This window comes from Peromyscus californicus, unplaced genomic scaffold (assembly GCF_007827085.1).
Source record: "Peromyscus californicus insignis strain IS unplaced genomic scaffold, ASM782708v3 Scaffold_1__1_contigs__length_55948999, whole genome shotgun sequence".
Taxonomy (NCBI): domain Eukaryota; kingdom Metazoa; phylum Chordata; class Mammalia; order Rodentia; family Cricetidae; genus Peromyscus; species Peromyscus californicus.
The window spans coordinates 47,321,754-47,348,122 of record NW_026294492.1 but is presented as its reverse complement, the minus strand read 5'-3'; the positions used below and the strand labels follow the sequence as shown (position 1 = coordinate 47,348,122).

At 42.7% G+C, this 26,369-nt stretch overlaps 1 protein-coding gene and 1 pseudogene across 4 annotated transcripts; both read right to left on the bottom strand.

The window, feature by feature from the left end:
* Positions 1-8,358: 8,358 nt before the first annotated feature.
* On the bottom strand, positions 8,359-26,369 carry LOC128115716 (zinc finger protein 14-like). 4 transcript variants are annotated; one of them, XM_052746709.1, is made up of 5 exons: positions 22,056-26,369; positions 15,135-18,324; positions 13,166-13,292; positions 12,412-12,472; positions 8,359-11,213 (listed from the first exon to the last, which is right to left on the bottom strand). In XM_052746709.1, exons 3-5 carry the CDS (start codon positions 13,251-13,253, stop codon positions 9,743-9,745), a joined length of 1,620 nt encoding a protein of 539 aa, XP_052602669.1. In that variant the 5' UTR covers positions 13,254-13,292; positions 15,135-18,324; positions 22,056-26,369; the 3' UTR covers positions 8,359-9,742. The 4 variants fall into 4 exon arrangements, with proteins under 4 accessions (XP_052602669.1, XP_052602671.1, XP_052602670.1 ...); XM_052746711.1 differs by having other exon boundaries at positions 18,146-18,324; XM_052746710.1 differs by having other exon boundaries at positions 13,166-15,242.
* Positions 12,604-12,755, bottom strand: LOC128116109 (uncharacterized; annotated as a pseudogene).

Below are 26,369 nucleotides of genomic sequence, written 5' to 3'. Positions count from 1 at the left end.
TCAGTATATGATGAAATCGTGAAGAAGTAGGCTCTAATGCCAGTGAAGGGATGGACTTGTAGCAAGGCAAGAACAAGCAGGCAAAGAGCAAAAGCTTCCTTCTTCCGTGTCCTTATATAGACTTCCAGCAGAAGACGGGCTTAGGTGTGTCTTCCTAATTCAAAGATCCGGATTAGAAGTGGATCTTCCTACTTCAAATTAAGCAAAAAAATCCCTCACAGGTGTGCCCTCCATTTTTAGGTTTTAGTTAATTCCAGATGCAGTCAAGCTGACAACCAAGAATGGCCATCACAGGTGGTATTTGTTGCCCAGTTCACTTGGCCACATGGGTTGTGTTCATAAGAGACCTAATGAAGAGGTTGGCTGAGTTAGGTCTTGGAGCTAAAGTTCCTGGTGTGACATGATTATTATAAGGTAGGAAATAGATGAATCATTTGAACAAACTGTTCCTAAAATTCTAAAGCAAGCAAAGGAGGGGCATCAGGAGGACAGCAAAGCAGACAGTGAGGAGTCTCCTGGTTATTCAGGATCAAATATGGGAAGACTTGTGTTGAGATGGAGATCCTAGGGGAAAATACTAGTGATAAGGAAAATGAGGTGCTATTCACTTCTGAAAATATTTAAGGCCTGAGCAGTAGTTCACAGAATGACAAACAAGGGAATGAGTGACTTAAGACAGGTGTGGTGATTTGAATAGGAATGGCTCCCCACAGATTCACAGGTTTGAATGCTTGGCTCATAGGGAGTGGCATGATTAGGAGATGTGGCCTTGCTGGAGTAGGTGTGGCCTTGTTGGAGGAAGTGTGTCACTGTGGGAGGGAGCTTTGAGGTCTCAGATGCTGAAGCTAGGCCTAGTGTGGCTCAGTCTTTTCCTGCTGCCCAAAGATCAAGATATAGACCTCTCAGGGGCTGTAGAGATGTCTCAGGGGTTAAGAGCACCACCAAAGGACCCAGGTTCAATTCCCAGCACCCACCTGTCAGCCCACAACTGTCTGTAGCTCCATTTCCAGGGGTCCCAATGTCCATATCAAAACACCAATGTACATAAAATAAAAATAAATTTTAAAAAAGATGTAGAATTCTTAGTTTCTTCTCCAGCACCTTGTATGTCTGCACACTGCCATATCCTATCATAATGATAATAGACTAAACATCTGAAACTGTAAGCCAGCCCCATTTAAATGGTTTCCTTTTTTAGAGTTGCTTTGTCTCTTCACAGCAATAGAAACCCAGCTAAGACAACAGGGGAGGTCTTTAATTGGGAAAAGTCTAAAGAGGGACTCTATATAACAATCAGAACTCTTCTATCTGTTAACAGTGGGGTGGTTATAGGGCTGAAAAGTAATAATGAGGAAGGTTGTTAAAAGTCTCCTTTTCAGGCCTGCAGTTGCCCATTGGAAGAGGTAGCCAATGAGTAGTCAGTTAAAAAATGTTAAGCATCAGTATCGAACTTCTGCCCTCCGGGGTTCTCCCATTGTGCTGTAAGCCTGTATTTAAGACCTCCTCCCTCCTTCAATAAATGACATTCTGCATTAAACAAAAAAAAAATGTTAAGTGATGAATCTAATCCTGTTTGGCCATTATCTGGGGTCCATGGAGCAGGGACAGCAATAATCTAGAGAAATAAATTACTTTAGTACTGGAAATCAGATTACTGTAGTTACAGAATTGTTCCAGTTCAATCAAAATTGAGTTTCTTTCCAAAATGGCATGGCCCTGGCTAACATCTTGGACCCATTACTTGCTAAGAAACACAAACTGGCCCCACCAAGACCATTGGTGATAGGGTCATGTCCAGGTACCTCTTTGCCTCTACAGCATCTAAAGATGATGAGTTAAATGGCTTAAGGAAAAATGACTGTGGTTTATAGAGCAGTGGATTAGGAACTGTCTCTTTCCATGCTGCTCTACTCAATATTGCTTTCTTAAGATTTTATTTGTAATTATGTGGATGTGTTTGTGTGCCTGTGTGGATATGCACATTTATCCAGTGCCCATAGGTGGCAGATTCCCTGGGACTGCAATTGTGAGTTGCAGGATGTGGGTGCTGGGAATTCACGTCTTTTGCAAGAGCAGTGCTTCTAACTAAGAGCCATCTCTCTATCCCCCAAGCATAGCTTTCTTGAGTAAACATTTAATACAAATGATGGGTTCTTTAAAGGCAAGCATTTCTTTTCAGTATTCCCTTAGGCATCTAATACCAACTGATACTTGAGATGGATAAAGGTGAGCCAAGGTACCCTCTGTAGTGGGTTTTTTTTTTTCTTTAACATAATGCTAACACTTTTGTGTCTTATAGATTTTTTGTTTTGTTTTGTTTTTCCAGACAGAGTTTCTCTGTGTAACAGCTCTGGCTGTCCTGGAACTGTCTTTGTAGACCAGGCTGGCCTTGAACTCACAGAGATCCTCCTGCTTCTGCTTCCCAAGTGCTGGGATTAAAGGCATGTGCCACTACTGCCAGGCCTATATCTTACAGATTTTAAACCATCTTGCAGAAAAGTAAAATAAGCACCTAAAAGTTTACAATAAGGGACTGGAGAGATGGCTCAGTCTGCTTTTCCAGAAGACCTGGGTTCAGTTCCCAGCTCCCACACGAGCAACTCAGGAATCTCTTGTAATCCGGTTCCAGGGGCACCAAACACCCTCTCACAGACATATATACAGGCAAAACACCAATGCACATGAAATCAAAATAATTTTTAAAAGATATAGAAAATGCACTGAATTACTGATTTCCAAACTCATGTGTGTTCATCTGTTGCTATATTGATAACAGTAAAGAATTAGTTCTAGTTCTTGGAAACTAAAGCATAACAACTTTTTTAAAAGTTTAAAATAAAAGGGATATGTGCCTGGCTTTCTTTTGGGGGGCCACCAACCAGCTCCCAAATCATGACACAGAGACTACTATTAGTTTTGAATGCTCAGCCTAGCTTAGGCTTATTTCTGGCTAGCTTTTTGAATTTAAATTAACCTGTTTCTCTTTATCTACCTTTTGCCTCAGGACTCTTTCCCTTTCATTCTTTCTGTATATATTAATTTCCTGCCATCTGCATGTCTGGCTGGCGGCTGCCTGGCTTCTGGCCCGGGCATGTCCCTCTCTTTCTCCCCGTTCTCTTCTTTCTCCTTCTTCTCTCGTTCCTCCCTCAAGCCTAGATTTCTCCTCCTATTTCTTCCCTCTCTCTTCCAGCCCTGCCTCTCCCATCTCTGCCTAGCTATTGGCCATTCAGCTCTTTATTAAACCAATCAGGTGCCTTAGGCAGGCAAGGTGAAACAAATGTAACACATCTTTACATAGTTAAATATTCCACAACAGGGATCTGGAAAGCAGGGGAGGGGGTGAGGGTGGGAGTTGAGGTGGAGGTGGGAGTGGTGTGTGGGTAACTGTGGTGGCACTGTCCAAAAGCCATAAAATTGTTGAATGAAAGTCACAGGGCCAGTGATGAGAGACTTCTTTAGAAGTTGTCAGCTAGCAAGGCCAGAATATGCGGTTATTGTCAATGGTGCTGTTTGCACTCCCAAAATTCTATGACCAAGACCCTGTTGCTAACGACAACACACTCAGCTGTAGCGCACGGGAAGCTGAGCTGAGAAGGAGCTGGAAATCTGCCTCCTTGCTGACAGGCCCACATAGTGCAGAAAGGTGCCATGTGCTCTATGGGAAAGAATTGTTGGCAACAGTGCCCCTCAGTATCTGCCATGTGTGCTATAACACCAACGTGCCAGGCAAGCTGTCCCCAGTAAAACAGCAGTGGCATGGTTGTTACCAATGGAACAAACTGCATTTAGATCTCCATCTATAGGAAAGAACTCACGGTACTGTAGTTGTGGCAAGAGCCCATGGTGATAGGTTCCAGTGAGGAAGCAATGGCTACCATTTTGTAAAAATGTGAAATGCCTGTCAAAATGCTGACCACAAATTGGTGTTTATATTTAAAAAAAAGATACCAATTTTCTACCTCTTTCGTGCAGGGAAACTTCTTTGTAATGAGAAGTTACTACCGAGATTCATTACTGGTCAAGCTCTTAAGAAGTCACTGTTGTGGCCTAGTATCCTGGTTATCAGCTGTACCCCAATTATCAGCCTACATGAAGGAAAATAATCAGACATCTGTGTCCCCACCTCCAACATTACCTCCAATCAGTGACATCACATGAGGAGGAGCAGAAGTGCAGGAGCACAGCTAGGTGTCGTGGCACACACCTTTAATTCCAGCACTGGGGGGGTGGGGGACAGAGGCAGGTGGATCTCTGTGAGTTTCAGGCCAGCCTGGTCTACACAGTGAGTTCCAGGACAGTCAGGGCTACATAGTGAGACCCTGTCTTGAAACAACAAACAAGCAGTGAGCACGTAAGAGGCCTGGAGCCTCCCATGGCTGTTTCCTGCAAACTGAAATCTCTTTCCCTGGGCAGGGGATGGAGACTCATGAGACTCATTCTCATGAAACTTAACAAGGCCCAGGAAGGTCAGAAAGTTACAGAGTGCACAAGAAGCCATTGTTAGGGAAAGAAGGTTCTGGCTCTGAGAAGCCTGCAAGTTGTGTGAGGACAGCAGGATGCACCTCTCCGGAACCCTCATCTCTGCTGGGGTGGGCTTTGCAGTGATGCAGATGAATTTGCATCCCCCAATGCTCCTGTAAATCACCACAGAAAGCTCATGGGTTCACCGAGGTAGACTTGGCTGGGGTTGGTTTGGTTTCCTCTCTATGCCCTATCTGGTTTGAATGGAAGTTTGTAATGTCTTCCCAGGAAACAACCACACAATTATTGACTCTAGCACCTGTCTCCTACTATGGAGCACCTCGTGACCCCCAAGCAGGGTCACCAACCTCTCCTCATTCTGCTGTGTTAACCACCCCCTCCTCCCTCCTCCAAAGCTACTAGAGCAGTGGTTCTCAACCTTCCTAATGCTGTGACCCTTTAATACAGTTCCTCATGTTGTGGTGACCCCCAACCATAAAACTATTTTTGTTGCTACTTCATAACTGTAATTTTGTTACTGTTATGAATCATAATGCAAATATCTGATATGTGGGATATCTGATATGCAACCCTGTGGAAAGGTCATTTGACCCCCAAAAGGGGTCAGGACCCACAAGCTGAACTGCTGCACTAAAGCCTCTTTTGGTTACTAACCCTCCACAAACCCAGTGTGGATCAGTGGCTTGAACAGTGTTCGATGGACACAGAGGAGTTCTGCTGGCATCTGAAATGAGGGTTGCCTTGGCAGACTGGAACTCAAGCCTCTGGGGTCAGAACTACATACAAGTAGTGTCATGTTTCTGTGGAATTGTGAGATACCAACTTGTCGGCAAAAGTGGAATTCTAGTGTTAGGTGTGAAAACAGAGCAGACACTGGGTGACAGAAAAACAATGTGTGTGAAACGTTCACTTTTGGTCTCCTATGTTTAATACATGTGGTGCTTTGAAAAGAATGGCCCCCACAGGATCCCGTATTTGAATGCTTAGTCACCAGGGAGTGGCACCATTTGAAAGGATTCGAAGAATGAAGCAGCATGGCCTTGTTTGAGGAAGCGTGTCACTAAGAGTGGGCTTTGAGGTTTCAAAACGCCATGCCAAGCCCAGAGTCTCTCTCTCTGCCTACAGATCAGAATATCCAAACTCTCACCAGGTCTGCCTGCATGCTGCATGCTCCCTGCCGTGCCGATAATGGAGTAACCTCTGAAAGCCTGTAATTAAATGCTTTCTTTTATAAGAATTGCCTTGGTCATAGGGTCTCTTCACAGCACTAGACCAGTGACTAAAGCAATACATAACACTAAAACCTTCTCTTTATTCTCTCTGTCTTCCAGCTCCATCTATCCTTCCTCCTGCCTAGCTATTGGCCATTTGGCTCTTTATTAAACAAATCAGGTGCCTTAGGCAGGCAAGGTGAAACAAATGCAACACATCTTTACATAATTAAATAAATGTAACATAAACAAAAGTGCCACCTTTACACAGTTAAAGTAATATTCTGCAGCATAAACAGATATCCACAAGATACCAGTATCCAATAATGAGGTGAGTGGCTTGATGTGGTAATGACTCCAGAGAGAATAAAGAGGAGGAGAAATCTAGGCTTGAGAGAAGAAGCAAGAATGAGAGGAAGAAGGAGAGAAGAAGGGAGATGCCCGGGGCCAGAAGCCAGGAAGACACCAGACAGACACGACAGAGCGAAGCAGTGAAAGTAAGCTATACAGAAGTAAGAAAGTTAATAAGGTAGATGAAGAGAAAAAGGTTAAACTTCAGTTAAAAGAAATGTGCCTAAGCTAGGGCAAGCATTCAAAACTAGTAATAAGTCTCTGTGTCATGATTTGGGAGCTGGTTGGTGGCCCAAAAGAAAAAGCCTAGTACATGGATACTCATCACTTTCAACCTTATCCAGTATCCTCAAGCCAAAGTTTGTCCTCCACATTGTGCTTCCTTCCAGCAATGAGCAAAGCTTTGGCAATCAGGAGTCTACCTCCACATCCCATTGATAAAAACAACCCATTGGGCTGGTTGTGGTGGCTCATGCCTTTAATCCCAGCATTCAGGAAGCAGACAGGTGGATCTCTGTGAGATGAAGGAGGCCTTCATGTGCCATACAACACAAACTTAATAAACTTGTAAACATGACCTGATCTATAATTAAAATATATGTATCTTGTTTAGTAGTTAAAAAAAAAAAAGGTTTTCAGAGCAATTTTAAAATAGTTCAACCTTAAAAGGACACTATATCTCTAGAGAAATGGAATTGAGTCAGCTTTAAAGTACTGACAAAAGCAGACTTATTGGAGAGCTGAAAACTTGGTCATTCCTAGGTCCTTAAGGCTGGAGCCTCAGCACTTAGGGACGATGGGTGGGTGAGTGAGTAGAGGGTCAGTGGGTGACTAAGTGGGTGGGTGAGTGGGTGGGTCAAAGGGTGGGTGAGTGGGTGGAGGGACAGAGGGTGGGTGAGTGGGCGGAGGGACAGAGGGTGGGTGAGTGGGTGGAGGGTCAGTGGGTGGAGGGTCAGTGGGTGAGTAAGTGGATGGGTGAGTGGGTGGGTCAAAGGGTGGGTGAGTGGGTGGAGGGTCAGTGAGTGGGTGAGTGGGCAGAGGGTCAGTGGGTGAGTGGAGGGTCAATGGGCGGAGGGTCAGTGGGTGAGTGGAGGGTCAGTGGGCGGAGGGTCAGTGGGTGAGTGGAGGGTCAGTGGGCGGAGGGTCAGTGGGTGAGTGGAGGGTCAGTGGGTGAGTAAGTGGGTGAGTGGGTGGAGGGTCAGTGAGTGGGTGAGTAGGTGGGTGGAGGGTCAGTGAGTGGGTGAGTGGGTGGGTGAGTGAGTGGAGGGTCAGTGGGTGGAGGGTCAGTGAGTGGGTGAGTGGGTGGGTGAGTGAGTGGAGGGTCAGTGAGTGGGTGAGTAGGTGGGTGGAGGGTCAGTGGGTGAGTAAGTGGGTGGGTGGGTGAGTGGGTGGGTGAGTGGGTGGAGGGTCAGTGGGTGGATGGACAGGCTTCAGCAGTCCCAGTCTGACACAAGGAGCCTAGAAGTTTCCTGAAGCCCTGTGTTTCCCTAGCACACTAGTTTGGAAACACTAGGTCTGGTATCGATGAAGTAAACATCAATGGCAGCAGCGCACATGAACTAGGTAGCAAGAGCAATAGACAAGTGAGCAGAAGGCGAGATGCTCTTCCTTCTGCCACACGCTTTTTATCTGGACCCCCAAGTGCAGCCTACAAGTGGGGTGGGTCTTCCCACATCAATCAAGAAAATCAGAACAGTTCTTCCAGTGAGGGTCCACCCACAGGTGTTTCTAATTGGTGGCAAGTTGGCATTAAAACCAACCATCACAGACATGCAAGAAAGTAATGTTAGAAAATAAACAGCAAAGAGAGAAAAATATAAACATATGCAAAACAGAAACAATACAAAATCAATAGAAATATGGTTTAAAGGGTTTAGTCAATGGCCCAGTGGGTAAAAGCACTTTGCAAGCTGAGGACCTGAGTTTGAATCCTTAACACTCGTCTAAAGCTGGGAATGGCGTCAATCGCGGCTTCAATCATGATCATACACCCAGCACTATGGGGAGTGGAGAGAGGTGAACGGCTGAATTTTGCGGGCTGCCAGATTAGTTCGTAGCTGAGTAAGAGACACTTTCTCAAGAGAATAAGTCAGAGAGTGATAAAGTAGGTCACCCACTGAGATTACCACTCTGGCTTCAGTAGGAAGACGGACACACGTGCACACATGTGCACACACACACTAACATATATACATACAGCACATGGTCTTACATACATACATACATTTCAAAATGTTTTTTGCTCATGAAAAAGAATAAAAGTACAGACAAAGTGGCCAGAACTAGGCATATGAAAGCGGTGCAAATATTCCAATATTCTCAAAAAGTCATTTTTAATTAATCACAATTGTTTGAAAAAAAAAAGCATTTATGCATATTGGCATGTTACAAGTAAATGTCAGTCCACCACATGAATCTACACAATTTATAATGCAAGTAGAAACATGTACCCAATTTAATGCAAAAGGACATCACCCATTAAACTATAGATTGCTGCTTTAAGAAACCTTACAAAACGATTTCATGATAGTATACTTTCTACAGCTGTTTTGTTTTTCAAATGTGGGTCTTACTGGTCTCCATTCCAGGGGTATAAGCTGTCATCTCATCTCACGTACTCGGCTTACGCTTATTTTGTAAAGCAAACTTTGGAAATAGAAGTCTAGAATTAGCTCCTAGGTTGGAGAGATGGCTCGGTGGTTAAGAGCTCTCACTGTGCTTATGAAGGACTTGTGTTCAGTTCCCAACACCTACACGACTGCTCACAACCATCTGTAACTCCAGTTCCAGAGGTTCCAAGGCCCTCTTCATGGTGGTGCAGGCACTGCACACATGTGGCACACATTCATACACGCAGGCAAAACACTTACACATGTGAAATAATATAAATAAGTCTAAATTTTAAAAAAATCTGTATTTAAGGTTATTCTATGGTAGGATCTTTCATGTCTGTGAAAGGAACAGTAGTAATGGAAGGCTTTCCAATATTGCCTACATACAAAGGGTTTCTCTCCAGTGTGACTTTTTAAAAAATTGTTATGTATATGGCTAATTTACCTGCATGAGTAATTTGTCTGTGTACCATGAGCATACAGGGGCCACTGAGACATTAGATCCCTTGGAACTGGAATTAGACACAATTGTAGGCTGCCATGTGGGTGCTGGGAATTGAACCTAGGTCCTCTGGAAGACCAGCCAGCATTCTTAACTGCTTAGCCATCTCTCTAGTCCCCTCTAGTTGACTTATTTGGAGGAAGCAGGAAAGAAGTGAAGCATTTCTACATTGCAAACATGCACAGGGTTTTCTGCAGTATACTCTGTGGCATGTCTTTTCCATGATCTGGGACTACAAAGATTTAAACATCGCCTGCATTCCTAGGGCTTTTCTCTAGTGTGACTTCGTTCATGGACTTGAAGAAAACTTTTAGTACAAAAACCATTTCCATGTTATTTTTTTTTTAAAAAAATGTTTCCCTCCATTGTGGCTGTTTCAAGTTTGTTTTGTTTTTGTTCTTGTTTTTGTTTTTTTTAGAAATCAGTAGGAAAAGAAAGAAATCAGTATGATAGAAGGCTTTCACTTATCTTCAGAGTGAGGTTGCTTATGCAAAAGCAACCCAGACATTTAAAATGTGTAAACATTATGCCAGTGAGAATAAGCAAAGGCTTTCCCATATTGTTTACATGCACAAGGTTTCTATTCAGTGTTGAGTTCTTTCATGCTTTTTAAGGTGGCTAAGAGACCTAAAGCCTTTCCCACATTTCTTACATTCATGGGGTTTCTCTCCACTGTGCATCAGTGCATGATACTGAAGAGAACTTAAATGAGTAAATGTTTTACCGCACTGCTTACATACACAAGGTTTCTCTCCGGTGTGGATCATTTTATGTTTCCGCAAAGCACTGTCAGAACTCAAAACTTTCTCACACTGTGAACACACATACGGGTTATCTCCACTGTGTATCTTTTCATGACTTCGAAAGGTTGTAGAAGAGATAAATCCCTTCCCACATTGTTTGCACTCATAGGGTTTGACACCACTGTGGGTTACTTCATGTCTTCTTAACTGATTCAAAGACAAGAAGGCTTTTGCACACTGCTTACACACATAGGGTTTCTCACCAGTGTGAATTCTTTCATGTATTTGTAGGGAACCGAGACGAGTGAAAGCTTTCCCACACTGCTTACAAACATAGGGATTCACACCACTGTGAGTTACTTTATGTTTTTGAAATTGAGTCCAAAGCATGAAGGCATTCCCACACTCCTTACATACATAAGGTTTTTCCCCAGTGTGAGTTCGTTCATGTACTTGAAGATAAGTAGAAGTAATGAATCCTTTCCCACATTGCTTACATACATAGGGTTTCTCTCCAGTGTGGATTCTTGTGTGTCTTTGAAGGGAAGCAGAACGAGAAAAGCTTTTCCCACACTGATTACATGCATAGGGCTTCTCGCCAGTGTGGATTATTTTATGCCTTAAAAGAGAATTCAAACGAGTAAAGGTTTTCCCACATAGTTGACACTTATGGGAACTTGTGCCGGTGTGAATTTTTTCATGTCTTAGAAGAGAACTGGAATATGCAAAGGTTTTCCCACATTGCTTACACGTATAGGGCTTCTCTCCAGTGTGGATCCTTTCATGTACTTGAAGGGAACTGGGGAAAGGGAAGGCTTTCCCACACTGCTTACATGCAAAGGATTTCTTTGCATGGTAATGATGTTCATGCCCCTTCAAGGACCTAAGGGAAGTAAAAGTTTTCCCACACTGCTTACACTCATGGTGTTTTTCTTCAGCAGTAGTCCTTTCATGATTTTGACCAAGGTTTAAGTCTTCATTAGACTGCTTATTTTTATTAGATTTCTCAGCAGGGTCAGTACTTTCATGCTTCTGAAAAGATGGGGGAGAGCTGGAGGTGTTCTCAGATTCCTTATTATTATCCAACTCCTTTCCACGTTCCTGAACTTCATTTGATTTCTGCCCTGGCCTAGATTTTAGCTGGACACTTAGAGCTACATGGCCAATGACTACATTTACAAACCCATTTCTTTTACATATGTGTACTCCTGGATAAAACTTATGGTTCACAGTGCCTTCTGTAGAGAAGTTGAAGATTTCTGCACACTTATGACCTTCTTTACAGTCGTGTAGTTTCTCTACCAGTTGACATCTGTAAGAAATGAAAGTGTGTGAATATTAATGATTTACCAGTAGGAATACTGGTTCTATGTACCGTAAGAATCTTGAACATATTTTGACTGAATGCTATGCAGCATGATTTGAGGGTAGCTATAATAAAAAGCAATAGTACAATAAACCAATGAGAAGTTATATTGTTTCCATGCTTGACAAACATTAAATGTTTATTTCACATTTAAATACACATTTCAGTACTCAATATCGTGCACAATTTGATACACAATACTGATAATGAAAATAATGTTGCATTTTGAACTACTTGAATGTTGTGGTAGTTTAAATGAAAATGGCTCCACTGGTTCACTGGGAGTGGTACCATTATGTGGTGTGGCCTTGTTGGAGCAGGTGTGGCAATGTTGGAGGAAGTGTGTCACTGGGGATGGGTTTTGAGATTTCAGATGCTCAATCCAGGCCCAGTGTGTCACTCTCTCTTTCTGTTGCTTGTGAATCCAGATGTAGAACTCTCAGCTACTCCTCCAGCACCTTGTCTGCCTGAATGCCACCAAGCTTCCCACCATGATGATAATGGACTAAACCTCTGAACCCGTAAGCCAGAACCAATTAAATGTTTTCCTTTATAAGAGTTGCCAATGTCATGGTATCTCTTCACAGCAATAGAAACCCTAACTAAGACAAATGTCTATATTGAGTTATCTTTTTGTTTCATTTATTTATTTATTTTATTTATTAAGATAGAATTTCACTTTGAAGTGCTGGCTGGCCTGAAACTCACTAAGTAGACCAGGCTGGTCTCTAAATCAGAGATCCACCTGCCTCTGCCTCCCAAGTGCTGGGATTAAAGGTGTGGCCCCACACCTGCCTATATGTGTTACCTCAATAATTAATTAGTCTAAAAGAGTAATCTTATTTGTTTCATATGCACCTGATACCCAAGATTGTAGATAAACTGATATTTCATTTTCTATAATGTATATGCTGTAAAATTTGTATATATAAAGTATGATAAAGTGTCACAACTGGCATCATGATACTCCAGTTGTTTCCAATGCTTGAATATCTGGGATGTTCTTACTGATGATGTGGAAAATACTGGCAGTTTTGGAGACAATTTCCTGAGATCAACTCAGATTGAAGTTTGATATATTTGTATCTTTTACCTTTTTGTAAAATGTCCCATGGCACCATAAACTTTGAGGAAACTGGATTACCTTAGCTTTCTCTCAGAATTTTGGTATTCATTATCAATCTTTTGGTGCTTCTTTATGTTTCCTAAAATACAGATCAAGACAAATCATTATGGATCATGATAGTACAGTAAAAACATTAGTAGATTCCAACTAAATTCATGGTATAAAGTGACCCCATCTCACATATTTACCCTTTTCTTTACCCCCTTTTTTCAGGAAACAGTCTCCCACTACCACAAAGTATACAGTCAAGTTTTCTGCATTTGGGGAAAGCACAGGAGTAGCACATAACAAGTGGAATGGATGAGTCTCACTTTGGGAAGACCACCTTCCTGATTGTGGTGTCTCCCCTGTCAGGTAAGTATATCCAAATGTTTCTTTGCCATATTTCAGTACATGCAGCAACAATGATGAACTAGAAGCACTTTTTTTTTTTTTTTTTTTTTTTTTTTGGTTTTTCGAGACAGGGTTTCTCTGTGCAGCTTTGCGTCTTTCCTGGATCTCGCTTTGTAGACCAGGCTGGCCTCTTTTTTTTTTTTTTTTTAAAGATTTATTTACTTATTATGTATACAACATTCTGCCTCCATGTATGCCTGCAGGTCAGGAGAGGGCACCAGATCTCATTATAGATGGCTGTGAGCCATCATGTGGTTGCTGGGAATTGAACTCAGGACCTCTGGAAGAACAGCCAGTGTTCTTAACCTCTGAGCCATCTCTCCAGCCCTAGAAGCACTTTTGTTTGATTGACTTATTATGAGAATGATTATGTCTTTACCTATTGACACCATGTTTCTCAATATTTCCTTCATCACATCTTTGTAGAGGTCCTTTTGAGATAGATCCAGCATAATCCACTCCTCCATGGTGAAGTGCACAGCCACATCCTCAAAGGTCACTGACTCCTAAAAGAGCACACGTATATTTCCACAAGGATAAACCTCACAGTACCAGCTATGCAGACTTCATAAGAAGTTATTGTGACACTGTGTTCCATATATGTTCAAACTGTCTTAGTGTCTTGGTCACCACACTCTTTTTTTTTTTTTCTTTCGAGACAGGGTTTCTCTTTGTAGTTTTGGTGCCCGTCCTGGATCTCACTCTGTAGACCAGGCTGGCCTCGAACTCACAAAGATCCGCCTGCCTCTGCCTCCCGAGTGCTGGGATTAAAGCGTGCACCACCACTGCCCAGCTGGTCACCACGCTCTTATTGTTCATACATACCAAGATTCTCTAATACAGTAATTCTGGCAGTAGATTGGAACAGCTGGGTAAAGTAACAGCCAAACAGGACCATCTTTCCCCTTATATGCTGTGCTAATTTCTCTTTGTCATCTGGGTCACTGTGACAACTTTTATAACAAATTCTAATTATCTAATGCCCCAAAGAAAATTCAAGGTGGATCTCTGTGAGTTTGAGGCTAGCCTGGTCTCCAAAGTGAGTTCCAGGACAGACTCCCAAGCTACACAGAAAAACCCTGTCTTGAAAAGCCTCCTCCCCACCAAAAAAAAAAGCCTTGTAAAAATCACTTTTGCCGGGTGACCTTTAATCCCAGACCTCCGGAAGGGGCTTGGACCTGCCTAGGCTCAGTTTGCCGGGCTCTGCTGACTCCCCATGGGAGACCTTGATTTGGGGGATGTGGGGATGCGGGGTGGCTTGGGGGGGAGGGCTGGGAGGTAGGAGGAGGGAGGAGGCGGGATCTGTGGGTGGTATGTAGAGTGAGTAGAAAATTTCTTAATAAAGAAAAAAAAGTTTTCTTTTATAAGAGTTGCCATGGTCATGGTGTCTCTTCACAGAAATAGAACAGTGACTAAGACAAGTGGATAGTATTGAATCACTCTTCTCACAACTTGTTAGGGACTTGAATATATCCTCTGTGATTCACTATAAACAACATTTAGAAGTGTGTACCTGTTTTCTCATAGAGTATTCTTAAATAATAATTTGATAAGACTTGTGATGTAAGGCCAGAGAGATGGTTCAGCAGTTAAGATTACTGGCTGCTCTTCCAGGGGACCTGGATTTGATTTCTGACACTCATGAGGCAGCTCACAACTGTGCAACTTCAGTTCCAGGGAATCAAACCCTCTCTTCTGGTCTCTGCAGGCACCAGGCTCATACATGCATTACATGGATGTACACTCAGGCAAAACAACCATATACATAAAATAAAACAAAATAACCATTTTTACTTTTTTTTAAAGATCTGATGGTGCATATTGATTTTCAACTTGACAGAATCTAAAAATCACCTAGTAGACAAGACTCTTGCTATATATGTCCGGGATTATCTTTCACATTTTAGGCAGAAGGACTTACCCTGTCTGTGGGATGCACCATTCACTAGGCTGTGGGAAAATGAATTCAGAGGACAGAGGTAACTAAGCACTGGAATTCACTGCCTTCTGCTTTCTGACTGCAGATTCAATGGGAGCAGCTGCCTCCAGCTCCTGTTGTCAAGCTTCCCCCAATATGATAGATTGCAACCTTGAGCTAAATCTAGAATAAACCGCTGCTCTCTTAAATTCCCTTCTCAGGAGTTTTGTCACAATACAATGCAAGAACTTATACAGGACTGATTAAGGGTAATTCATTTTCTAATAAATTAATATTATCATTTTTATTTGGGAATGCAATGAACAATGAAAAAATAAACAGCTCTTACTACCATGTGTCCCCTCATAGACACGCATGAAATTCTATAACTACTAAAATTGTGATGGTATCAGGCAATGGTGGTACACACCTTTTATCCTAGCACTTGGGAGGAAGAGGTTGGTGGATCTCTGAGTTCGAGGTCAGCCTGGTCTGTAGAGCAAGTTCCAGGACAGCCAGGGCAATACACAGGAAAACTCTGTCTTGACAAACAAAAACAAAACAAATAAACAAATAAAAAAAGAAGTGTGATGGAGGATTGAAAAAAAAAAAGAAGTGTGGTTAGTGCTAATTGTCACAACCTAGTCTAGAATAATCTAGGAGACAAAACTCTGGGCATACCTAAGAGTAGTCGTCTATATTAAAGTTAGCCTTTGAGGAGATCTGTGAAAGGTTATTTTGATTAACTGATGTGAGAACAACTACCTTAGTTATGGGCAGAACTGCGCCCCAGGGAGGGACTCATGAACTGTGTGCATCCCTGATATGCACTAGCATTAATTCAGCACTCTCTGCTTCTCGGTTGGAGATGATGTGACCAGGTGCTTCTTGACTGCCCCCCTAGGATGGACTGTACTTTTGACCTGGGACCCAGAGAAAAAAACTTTTTTCTTAACTTGCTTTTTCAAGGGCATTTTACGACAGTAACAAGAAAATGAACTAAGACAAAAACTGGTACTGAGAACTGTGGCTGTTGCTGTTGTAAACTGGACTATGTGGTTCTTTGGTCTTTAAAGCTGGTTTGGGGAGGTATGGTAGTTTGAATGTGAATGGCCCCTTTGGCTCATATATTTGAATGTTTGGTCCCTACTTGGTGGAACTGTTTGGGAAGGATTAGAAGGTGAGGCCTTATATGAGGCGGTGGGTCACTCGGAGTGGGCTTTGAGGTTTCAAAAGCCCATGCCATTTCAGTTGGCCTCCTTCCTTGTGGTTGTTGTTACAACATGTAAGCTCTCAGCTACCACTCCAACGCCATGCTTGCCTGCCTGCTGACATGTTCCCCATCCTGATGGTCACGGACTCACCCTCTGGAACTCTTCTGTAAGTTTCCTTGATCATGATGTCTCTTCACAGGAATGAAAATAAACTTGAGTGTTTCTGTCCTATTTTGGTAACAATGTGTTATGCATAGATATGAATACATTAAACAGATATTTGTGTTGTCTTTCCTCTATGACTTTATGTAATGTAACATCAAGATAATGTCAGTGGTTATCATATTTAAGTTTTAAGACACTTAAAGAATGTCCTTCAAGAGATATTGTTACCTATTCTAAAATATGTAATTGTATTGTGGTTGTATATGGGATACTTATATCATGTTAGTTGTAATTATGGCTTGGCTATTGTTTTTATTATTTTATTTATTTATTTATTTATTTATTTATTTATTTATTTATTTATTTATTTATTTATTTATAGTTTTTTGAGACAGGATTTCTTTGTGTAGTCTTGGCTGTCCTGGAACTTGCTCTGTCGAACAGGTTGTCCTCTAACTCAGAGATCCACCTGCCTCTGCCTCCTAAGTGCTAGGATTAAAGGTATGCACCACTACTGCCTGCCTACTTTTATTAATGTATTCAGTCATAAGGGGATGATTGTGATTAAAATTGATAAGGGGTGGACTTAGGATGACTAATCTTGGTTGTGAACTTGACTACATCCAGAATTAAATGAAAACCAAATAGTGAAAGACTTTCCTTGGTTGGATTATTTGAGGTGGAAGACCCACCTTAAATCTGAGCCATGCCTTCTGGCATCAGTCCCCATAAATGGACATGGAAGAGGAAAGCATTTGCTTTTTACCTGCTTACCCAACTTTCACTGGAAGCTCACCTGTCCTGTTCCTAAGGCACTCCTTCACTGGTGTTAGAGCCTACACCACTGGGATTCTAATGTAGACCCCAAACTGGCAGCTCTCTAGGACATCCCTGGGACTCCAACTCCGGATTAGGACAGCTGACATCCACTCTCATGGACTGAACAATTGTTGGATCCTTGGCCTTTGCATCAGGAAACAGCCACAGTTGAAGGATTTGAGGGACACCGTATAGTGAGCAGCAAACAGGAAACAGGCCTGAACCCCAGCTCAGGTTTAGTTGTTGCGCAGGAAACTTCAGCAACCACCGAGAAGGCCAAGAGTGCTTATGAGACACAGTATGTTTCTTAAGGGATCGAGCCGGGTGGTGGTGGCTCAAGTCTTTAATCCCAGCATGCAGGAGGCAGAGGCAGGCAGATCTCTGCGGGTTCGAGGTCAGCCCAGTCTACAGAGTGACAGGACAGTCAGGGCTACACAGAGAAACCTTGTCTTGAAGAAACAAAACAAACAAGCAGAAAAAGACATCTTGTCAAAAAGAATAATATATGTGCACAGACACACATGCATCAAAACATCTATACACATAAAATAATAAAATAGTTTTTGAAAAAATTCAAATTAGTAGTCTAGCTTAGGACCCACAAATTATAGGTCTACATAAATGAAGCAAAATGTTTCTATTTAAATCCATCTTTATGTATGGCTATATGAATATAAATATTGTCTACACATGCTTGCATTTTTTATATTGTATGTGCAAAACCAGAATGGCTCATAAGATGAATAAGTTAAATTAGTCCAAATAGGGCTGGAGTGGTGGCTTAGAGGTTAAGAGCACTGGCTGCTCTTCCAGAGGTCCTGAGTTCAATTCCCAGCAACCATATGGTGGATCACAACCATCTGCAATGAGATTTGGCACCCTCTTCATGCATGCAGGAAGAATACTGTATACATAATAAATAAATCTTTAAAAAAAAAAATTAGTCCAAATATTTCCTAGTTCATAATGTAGTTAGAATTTTAAATCTCAGCACGCTGATTCTGGAAATCATGACAGACTAAGCTTGGCCATGGGTCCCAATATGCCAGTTAGAGACACAGTAACGAGAGTGAAAGAACAGCAGCTCTACACATCAACGTGGCTCTGCCTGGGAGAACAAATAAAGGGGTCTGGTGATAATAATCTAGTTTCTGGGAGATGACATGAGTTTCTATCAAAAGGAAGAAGTTCAGAGCAAACAGGTATGCACCAATATGTTTGGTCTCTTTTCTGTGGTCATTACCTCAGTTCTTAGTCTGTAAGGTGGTCAAAGATTCTCATTGGTGGGGCTGGAGTGATATCAGGCTTGGCAGTGGGAGCTTGGGCTGCTCTTCCAGAGGACTGGGGTTTGGTTTCCAGCACCCATATGGCAGATCTCAATTGTATGTAACTCCACTTCCAAGGGAATCCATTGTCCTTTGACTTCCAAGGGCAGCAGGCATACATATGGTGCACATACATACATGCAGGCAAGAAACCAATACACATAAAATAAAAATAAATCTTAAAAAAAGATTCTTATTGTTCCCTATGAATTAACTGGTCCTCAGGCGAGGCCTCATGTGGAAATGGTTCATGCTCTGCAGCTCTAAAATCTAAGACAGCTAGTGTTAAGACAAAGGCTGTCTCTGTGCTTTTAACTTTCAAAGAAAAGCAATGGATACCAAAAGACTGAGATGCTAGAGTTTTAAAACAAAACTGCCTGTTATAAGAGGACTTAAATCTTTTTTTGTTTTTTGTTTTTTTGGTTTTGTTTTTTGTTTTTGAGAAAGGGTTTCTCTGTGTAGCCCCGGCTGTCCTGGAACTTGCTCTGTAGACCAGGTTGGCCTCAAATTCACAGAGATCCACTTGCTTCTGCCTCCCAAGTGCTGGGGTTAAAGGCGTGCGCCACCATTGCCTGGTGGATAACTTAAATCTTTATCGTGTTGGTTAATTAAAGTTGGTTGAAAAAAATAAATGAATAAATAATCATGTATCCTAAGGATGACTAACATGTTTTAGAGGCATATAACATAGAGCTTCTAGGATTTTCATTAAAATATGAAGTTGTGAGGCCTGGACAATGGCTCAGCATTTGAGAACACAGGTCTTAGGAGAACCTGAGTTGGTTTCCTAGCCCTGACATCAGGTGGCTCACAACAGTCACTGCTCTAGAGGCGGCACCTGGGAGAACGGAGCGCATGTATGAGGGGGACTAAAGTCTCACGCAATAGCCAACTTTATTCATAGCACCGGACAATTTTTACTCTGAGGGTTAAGAGGAGTCACGTGAGTAAAGTGTACAGTCACAAGGACAAGTGGCATGTGGCAGACCAGCCCCACATGGCAAAAATGTATTTTTCCATAGAGGCATATAAATGAATAACAGTAATGAATAATTTGAAGTAAACTCATTCCTATCCGCTACACCTGAGAAGGGCACAAAAACACATTTGAAGAACAGTTTTGAAGAAACCGAGGCCACAAGACTTGTTTTCTTGGAGTTTTCTCATAAACACTCAGAGATCTCTTCACATGACTCCATTCTAGAACAGTATTCCGACAACAACCACCTGTAACTTCAGCTCCAGGGGTCCTAATGCCCTCTTCTGGAATCCATGGGCACCTGCATTTACAAGTGCCCACTTACACTAATAATTTAAAATAAAATACATCTTTAAAAATAAGTTATATTTCTAAGAAAAAATGTTTTCTAAATTCTGAAAGACAAAAAGAAATCACCAAGTTTTTAAAAAGGTCTTTAAAGACGATATAATTTTGGAAAAAAAAATGTTAAAGCAAAAAGGGACTGCTGCTGGCCAGTGATGGCGCTCGCCTTTAATCCCAGCACTCGGGAGGCAGAGGCAGCAGATCTCTGTGAGTTTGAGGCCAGCCTGATCTACAGAGCGAGTTCCAGGGCTACACAGAGAAACCCTGTCTTAAAAAATAAAACTAACTAACTAAATAAATAAATAAATACAGTCAAAAAAATTGCAGGGAGTGTTTATCCATACAAGAACAAACCTGATTGATATCCTTAGCTCTGGGAAATAATATATTTATCTGGACAGATAAATACTGGCTACTCAGAGAAACCCAGAATAAGGCTTTCCAAATTCCCACATTTAGCCTTAACAGTTAACAGTTGAACTGGACGACATACAAAATGCTTACTTAGGCAGATTTTCCTGAAGTGTGTCTCCTTTCTGTAGGCATGTCATTATGGACTCACTGCTAGCCTGAGCCAGCTCATATCAGTCTTTGACAGTAATCCAAAAGACAGGATAACCTCAGAGAAAACTGTTTTAATCTACAAGCTAACTGTGGCACCCCCTAGCACATCAGACTCTATGTTTTGTTTGCTCTTGTTTAAGAACAGTTCTCTTTAGCCTAACTGTAGGGAAGCTTGCGGACCCAGCACTTAGGGATTTCCCTGTCACAATACCTCTTTCACGTACTGTCATGGCTTACTTCTATCAGGACTTTCCATTTTAAAACAATATTTAGAAACAAACCAAATAACAATTATGATAGAGGCCAACCCCATCGACCCCATGCATGTGGATCTTCCTTTCCATGAGCCTGACAACATCAAGAGGACTTGGGATTCACCATCAGTCCTAAGAATCCTTAGCGGGAACTTAGAGGAAGGTTTGCCTCGAAGCTTTGTTCTGATTAGCTTTAACTGCCCGCTTGACACAGTCAGCAGTTATCCCAGAAGAGAATCTCAGCTGAGAAGATATCTGAATCAAATTAGTATGTGGGCCTGTCTGTGGAGGATTGTCTGGATAGTTCCAGCACCCGACGGTCCCCTACGGTCCAGCTTACAGTGAAAGGCGCCTCCCCTAGGCTGGTGGTCCTGGGAGTATAAGAAAGCTAGTTAAGCATGAGTTTATGAATCAGCCAGCACGTAGTGTTCCTCCACGATTTCTGCTTCAAGTTCTTGCTTGAGTCTCTCCTCTGAATTCTTTCAGTGATGGACTGTGACCTAGAAGTATTAATCAAATCTACCCTTTCCTCCCTGCTTTCAGAGTATTTTGTTACAGCAACAGAAGGAGACCAGAACTACATGAGAGTCTCCTTGGGAATGCAGATATGCCACTAAGATGGGTGAGACATGGGATGATAAAAAGAGGATGACTGCTCGTGGCTAATTCATGCTATAGGGAATATCAGCTTTTGGGTTGTGCCAAGCCTAGAATGGTTCCATTTTATTAAGCAACAGTTTTGACCTGATTGACTCGAATTTTAAGCATAAGACCCTAGAAAGGGCAAACAGCCACTATCTGCCAGCATACCAGGAGACACAAACTCACTACATCAATAAACAGCCCCTGAAATCATACCAAATTTTATTAAAAACACCAGACGCACATGCTTGTCAACGGCACTATAAGCAACCCCTTCACCTGAGTTATAGAGAGAGCACCCCAAGACCAGAGTGTATGTAGCATGACAATGATTACAGGGTCAGCTGTCAAGAGCTGGGAAATAGCCACAGGCAAGGACCCCTGCCTTTGTCCTGGGTTTCAGCGCAATTTCTCCTGTACGGTTGATTGATGAGACTTACTCGGTCCCCAACAGACCTTTCTTTGTCCCTGCACTAGCTCAAAGCCTGGACTTCAGGAAAGCTTTCTGGGCTCCCAAGCCTTTCTAACACTTAGCCATTCCACAACCTGCACATTGGTTTATTTTTGTGTGAAATGTTAATGTATGATTTAATATTAGTGATTAAGATTGGAATAAAAGAGCTGTGATTGCCCACGGTCTGAGAGTAAGCAAAACCAGGCTTACTTGGAAAACCGCAGGCAAGAAGAAAGCATTTAATGACTATTTAATAAATCGTGACAGTGTAAAAAGACACAACACGTCCCTGTATGTTTGTGACATAACACACACAAGGACTCGGGGGTCCCACACCCCTTTACTCCTCTGGTGTTGGATCTCCCAACCTGTGTACCTGGTCTCCACCAACCTCCGCGGACACGACACGCCCAGTCAGCGGAGGCACTGATGCATCCGCTGCACTGAGGACTCAGCAGGGACTTGACAGTCGCTCTGGCTGCTGGCCCAGCTCCACCCAGAAGGATCCCCGCTCCGAGGCTCATCAGAGCCAGTCTAGACTCATCCTCAGACTAGAGCTGCACCACACTCCCACACCCGGCTGAACGAACCATTTCCAGCGACATGGTGTCCTGGTATCCTCTTGGGGTTCCTGCTGTCAGTGGAGGGGAGACCGAAAGGGACGGGAGAAACCTGGAGAGTCTCTCCACAGTCGGAGGAACTCAGATCCCAAATATGGCAGGGACAAAAAGCGATGTCTCAGTGATACGTTGCAGCCATCTTCCTAATGCCTGGATTTTTCATTGGACATGCATCCCAAAACAACTTGCCTGGTTGGCCATCAAGCCACAAACCCGCCTCTTAAAGCTTAAGTGACGGGAGGAGCACACCCACGTGGCAGAGTAAGATACAAATGAGGAATTCTAGGCAGGAGCCTGCCTAAACAACCCAGCTTACTCCTCTGCGTCCACACTGGCTCCACTAGGGGAAAAGGGCGTAAGCAGAGCCTGTCCCCGCTTTCCTGACTAGGCACTTACTCAGCGGGCAACTCTTGCTTCCTCCCCTTCCAATGGGGTTACAGATGTGCTCAGGGAATTCCAGACTCAGTGTCTATGGCAACAGCCCACCACATCATAGAAAACAAAAGGCAGACCAGGTTTCACTGGGATAAAAGAGAGACTGATATATCACACTTCAGAAATTTGGAATGAAGCAGATTTCTCTACCTACCCATATTCAGTCAGTAACAGAGAAAACATATATACAAAGGAACACAATTATTGAAAGCATAGAGAAAGTGAAATTTATAGACAGAAAAAGGCAGACATACTCGAGAAAGTTCTCATACTTTAACAATGACCAAGGGCCTATCCTGACCCAATGACTTTTGCTGTCTTCTACAAGCACAATATTACCTAACTCCAAATGGCCAGTCTCAAGAGACAACAGATGTTACACAATTCTGCCCGCCCCCTCAGATATATGCAAGGATCAGATTCAAAAGGGACACCGAGTCAGATTGCTCTTGGTGGCTGTCACTAAACTGGAGGTCACAGTCTCTACCTGAAGCCCGGTTCAGCCACCCAACCTTGTGAAGACATTTAAAACATGCAAATGAATAGTAAAAAGCAGAAAAAGGAGAATTATGCAATATGGCCATGTTGGGAAGAGGACCAAAAACATCCAGGGACCCCCATCAGTCCATCTTGGGATTACTACAGTGAGATGGAAGTTTAAGTAGAGGGCCAGGACACATTAAGCAGTCCAGGATGAAGTGTGATCCCACCCATCACTGAACTGTCATCATATCTAGGGGGACAACAATCTCTTTCTTAGAGAAGTATTTTTGGAGAGAAAAGCTCCACCTCTGGTTGGCCCAGGCTTTTCTTCTCCCAACACGAGATTCCTGAAGAAATTCCAATTTCTTGGGTTTTTTGTTGTTGTTATTGTTTGTTTGGCTGGTTGGTTTTTTTGAGAGCAGGCTGGCTTTGAAGTCAGAGAGCCACCTGCCCCGAATCCCGGGTGCTGAGATTAAAGGCATGCGGCACCACCACCTGGTTGGGGCTCATTGTTTTAATACTGTTAAAACTAAAGCATCTTTTTAGAAAATATTCATTTCTGCCAGGTTAGTGACACAAGATTTAATGTCAAACAGAATGGTGGGACCTGAAAGAAAATAACTTGGGACTATTCAGAAAGAGCAAAGATACCTATTTTAAGACTTTGGGGAAAGAAGAGGTTGCACTTGGAGGAAGAAGTCTCCTTAATGCATGACTTAGAGGATATGAGGGAAGTAAGGGACATGTCATTCAAAGGAATGTATATCCTTTTTGGTTTAGGATCTGGTTGCCTGAGGAGCTGTAGGGGTGTTAGGTTTTGGCTAGAGGCTAATCAGATTACTTTTCCTGCAGTATTCCAGATACTGCCAGGCTCCCTACCAAGAATATGTCTGTGACTCTAACTGGTTCTCTGGTACCCAGGTATGAGGAAGGAAGTGCTAAGTCTTAGAGACAAAGTAACTCCATTTTGGATAACCTGCTTCTCAGAGCTGATTCTGAGGTACCTGGTGCTGCCACAGGGATAGTTCAACAGCTAGGCTGGGTTTGTAGTCAAACTCCCAGGTGTCTGGATTAGACAATGACAGACCACATCATGCTCTCTCTGGCACTAAATCTTGTGGTCTCAAGGAACAATCACTTTTCCAGTGTCCTCTATCCTATCAAAACCTTACAGTGAGAATTACAGAATCGCATCAGGCTACTTATCAGTTTCCCTCAACTCCCTTGAGGGACTGAGAATCACAGAATCACAGTTGGGTGCTTGTCAAACAAGCCTCAGTAGCAATGAGAATTACAGCATCAGCATTGAGGGTAGAGAGAGGCAGCTGCAGAGGGGTGGGACCTGAGAGATATCTGGTCATATCTAACAATATGGACTTACATAAATGGTTTGTGAGACGACTAAATTCCCACTCCATTGCTATAAAAGACTTCACTGGGGTTGGAGATTTAGCTCAGTGGTAGAGCATTTGCCTAGCAAGTGTAAGCGCAAGTCTCTGGGTTCAGTCTTCAGCTGGGGGTGGGGGAAGAGACAAAAATAACAAAAAGGGGCTGGAGAAATGGCTCAGCAGTTAAGAGCATTAGCTGTACTTCCAGAGGACTTGAGTTCAATTCCCAGCACCCACATGGCAGCTCACAACGGTCTGTAACTCCAGTTTCAGGGGATCTGACACCCTCACACAGATATGCACCCAGACAAAACACCAATGCACATAAAGTAAAATAATTAAAAGATTTCTAGCCAGCACTTGGGAGGCAGAGACAGGCAGATTTCCAAGTTCGAGGCCAGCCTGGTCTACAGATTGAGTTCCAGGACAACCAGGGATGTTACACAGAGAAACCCTGTCTCGAAAAACAAAAAAACAAATGACAAAAAAAGGCTTCCACCCCCAAAAAAGCAATGTGTGAGGGGAAAAAAAATTAAGACTCTCACTTCAAAGGGGATAAGAGATCATTTATCCTGGAGCCAAGTATGAGTGACCATGACCTGAAAATAGACTCATGTTACCCCAGCAGTATGTTTCAATGTGGTAACAGTATCGTGGTGTTTTATAGCTACAAAGTCAAGAGACTTGAAATATATTGGTGGAGACATTGGATAGATAGATTACAGAAAATGGGAACATTTCTAATACATGTCTCAGATCACCTGACCATATGGTTAGCCTCTGGTTGGTAGAAGCAAGTAGTGGGCTAAATTAATATCCTTAAAAGGGGGCTGGAGAGATAGCTCAGAGGTTAAGGGCCCTGACTGCCCTTCCAGAGGTCATGAGTTCAATTCCCAGCAACCATATGGTGGCTCACAACCATCTGTAATGAGATCTGGCACCCTCTTCTGTATACATAATAAATAAATAAATCTTTAAAAAAAATATTCTTAAAAAGATATTACCTGATAACCACAAGAATATTAGGCCCAACCCAGAAGTGGGCAAAAAATGGCTAGTAAGAGGGTTAATGACAGTCTAAGAGAAATTATAATTAAGCTTTGGACCTGCAACATTCTAACCTCTCCAGTCACTGAAGCTGTAATCACCTTTCTAGAACATTCAAATTCCAGTGTGGCTTCTTTCCTTCTTTTGAACTGAAAAAATAAAATATTTTTGAGGCAGGGTCTCACTATACAGCCCTTGCTGGCCTGAACTGAGTAGACTGGCCTCTAAGAGATCCATTTACCTGTGCCTCCACAATGCTGGGATTAAAGGCATTCACCACCAGGCCTAGAAAATTACATATGTATATAGTGTATGTGTGTTTTTGTATGTGGGTATGTGCACACGTGTGTAGGATTGTGCAGAGGCCCAAAGGGGGTATCACATCCCCTGGAGCTGGGGTTACAGTTGTTTGTGAGCAACCTGATGTGGGTGCTGGGATCGGAACTTTGGTCCTCTGCAGGAGCAGAAAGTGTTCTTAACCAATGAGTCTTTTTCCCAGCCCAAAGATGAAGTGGGTGGTTCCTTCCTTCCCTCCTTCCTTTTTCCCTTCCTTTCCTCCTTCCCTCCTTCCCCTCTCCCTCCCTTCCTTCTTTTCCTTTCTTCCTTTTCTTTCTCTTATTCTCTTCCCTTTTTCTCCTCCTCCTTTTTCTCCAGGTTAGGGGGTGCATTCCTTCACAAATGCAATGAAATCAGGGAGGCTGCTGTGGCTGCAGCATTGCACACTTCAAACATTTTCTACTTTTGTCTTTTTTTTGTAAGTTCATCTGCAGTCTGCGTGTTACTGGTCTGTCAGCACTGTCTACCATTGGCAGAATTATAAGGCGCCTACATTAAAAAATGAATCAAGAGGAAACAAAGGAAACATTTGAACACACTCAGATAAGCAGGCTGTTGAAATTCAAGATCACATTCTCAAGTTCAAGAGCCAGAC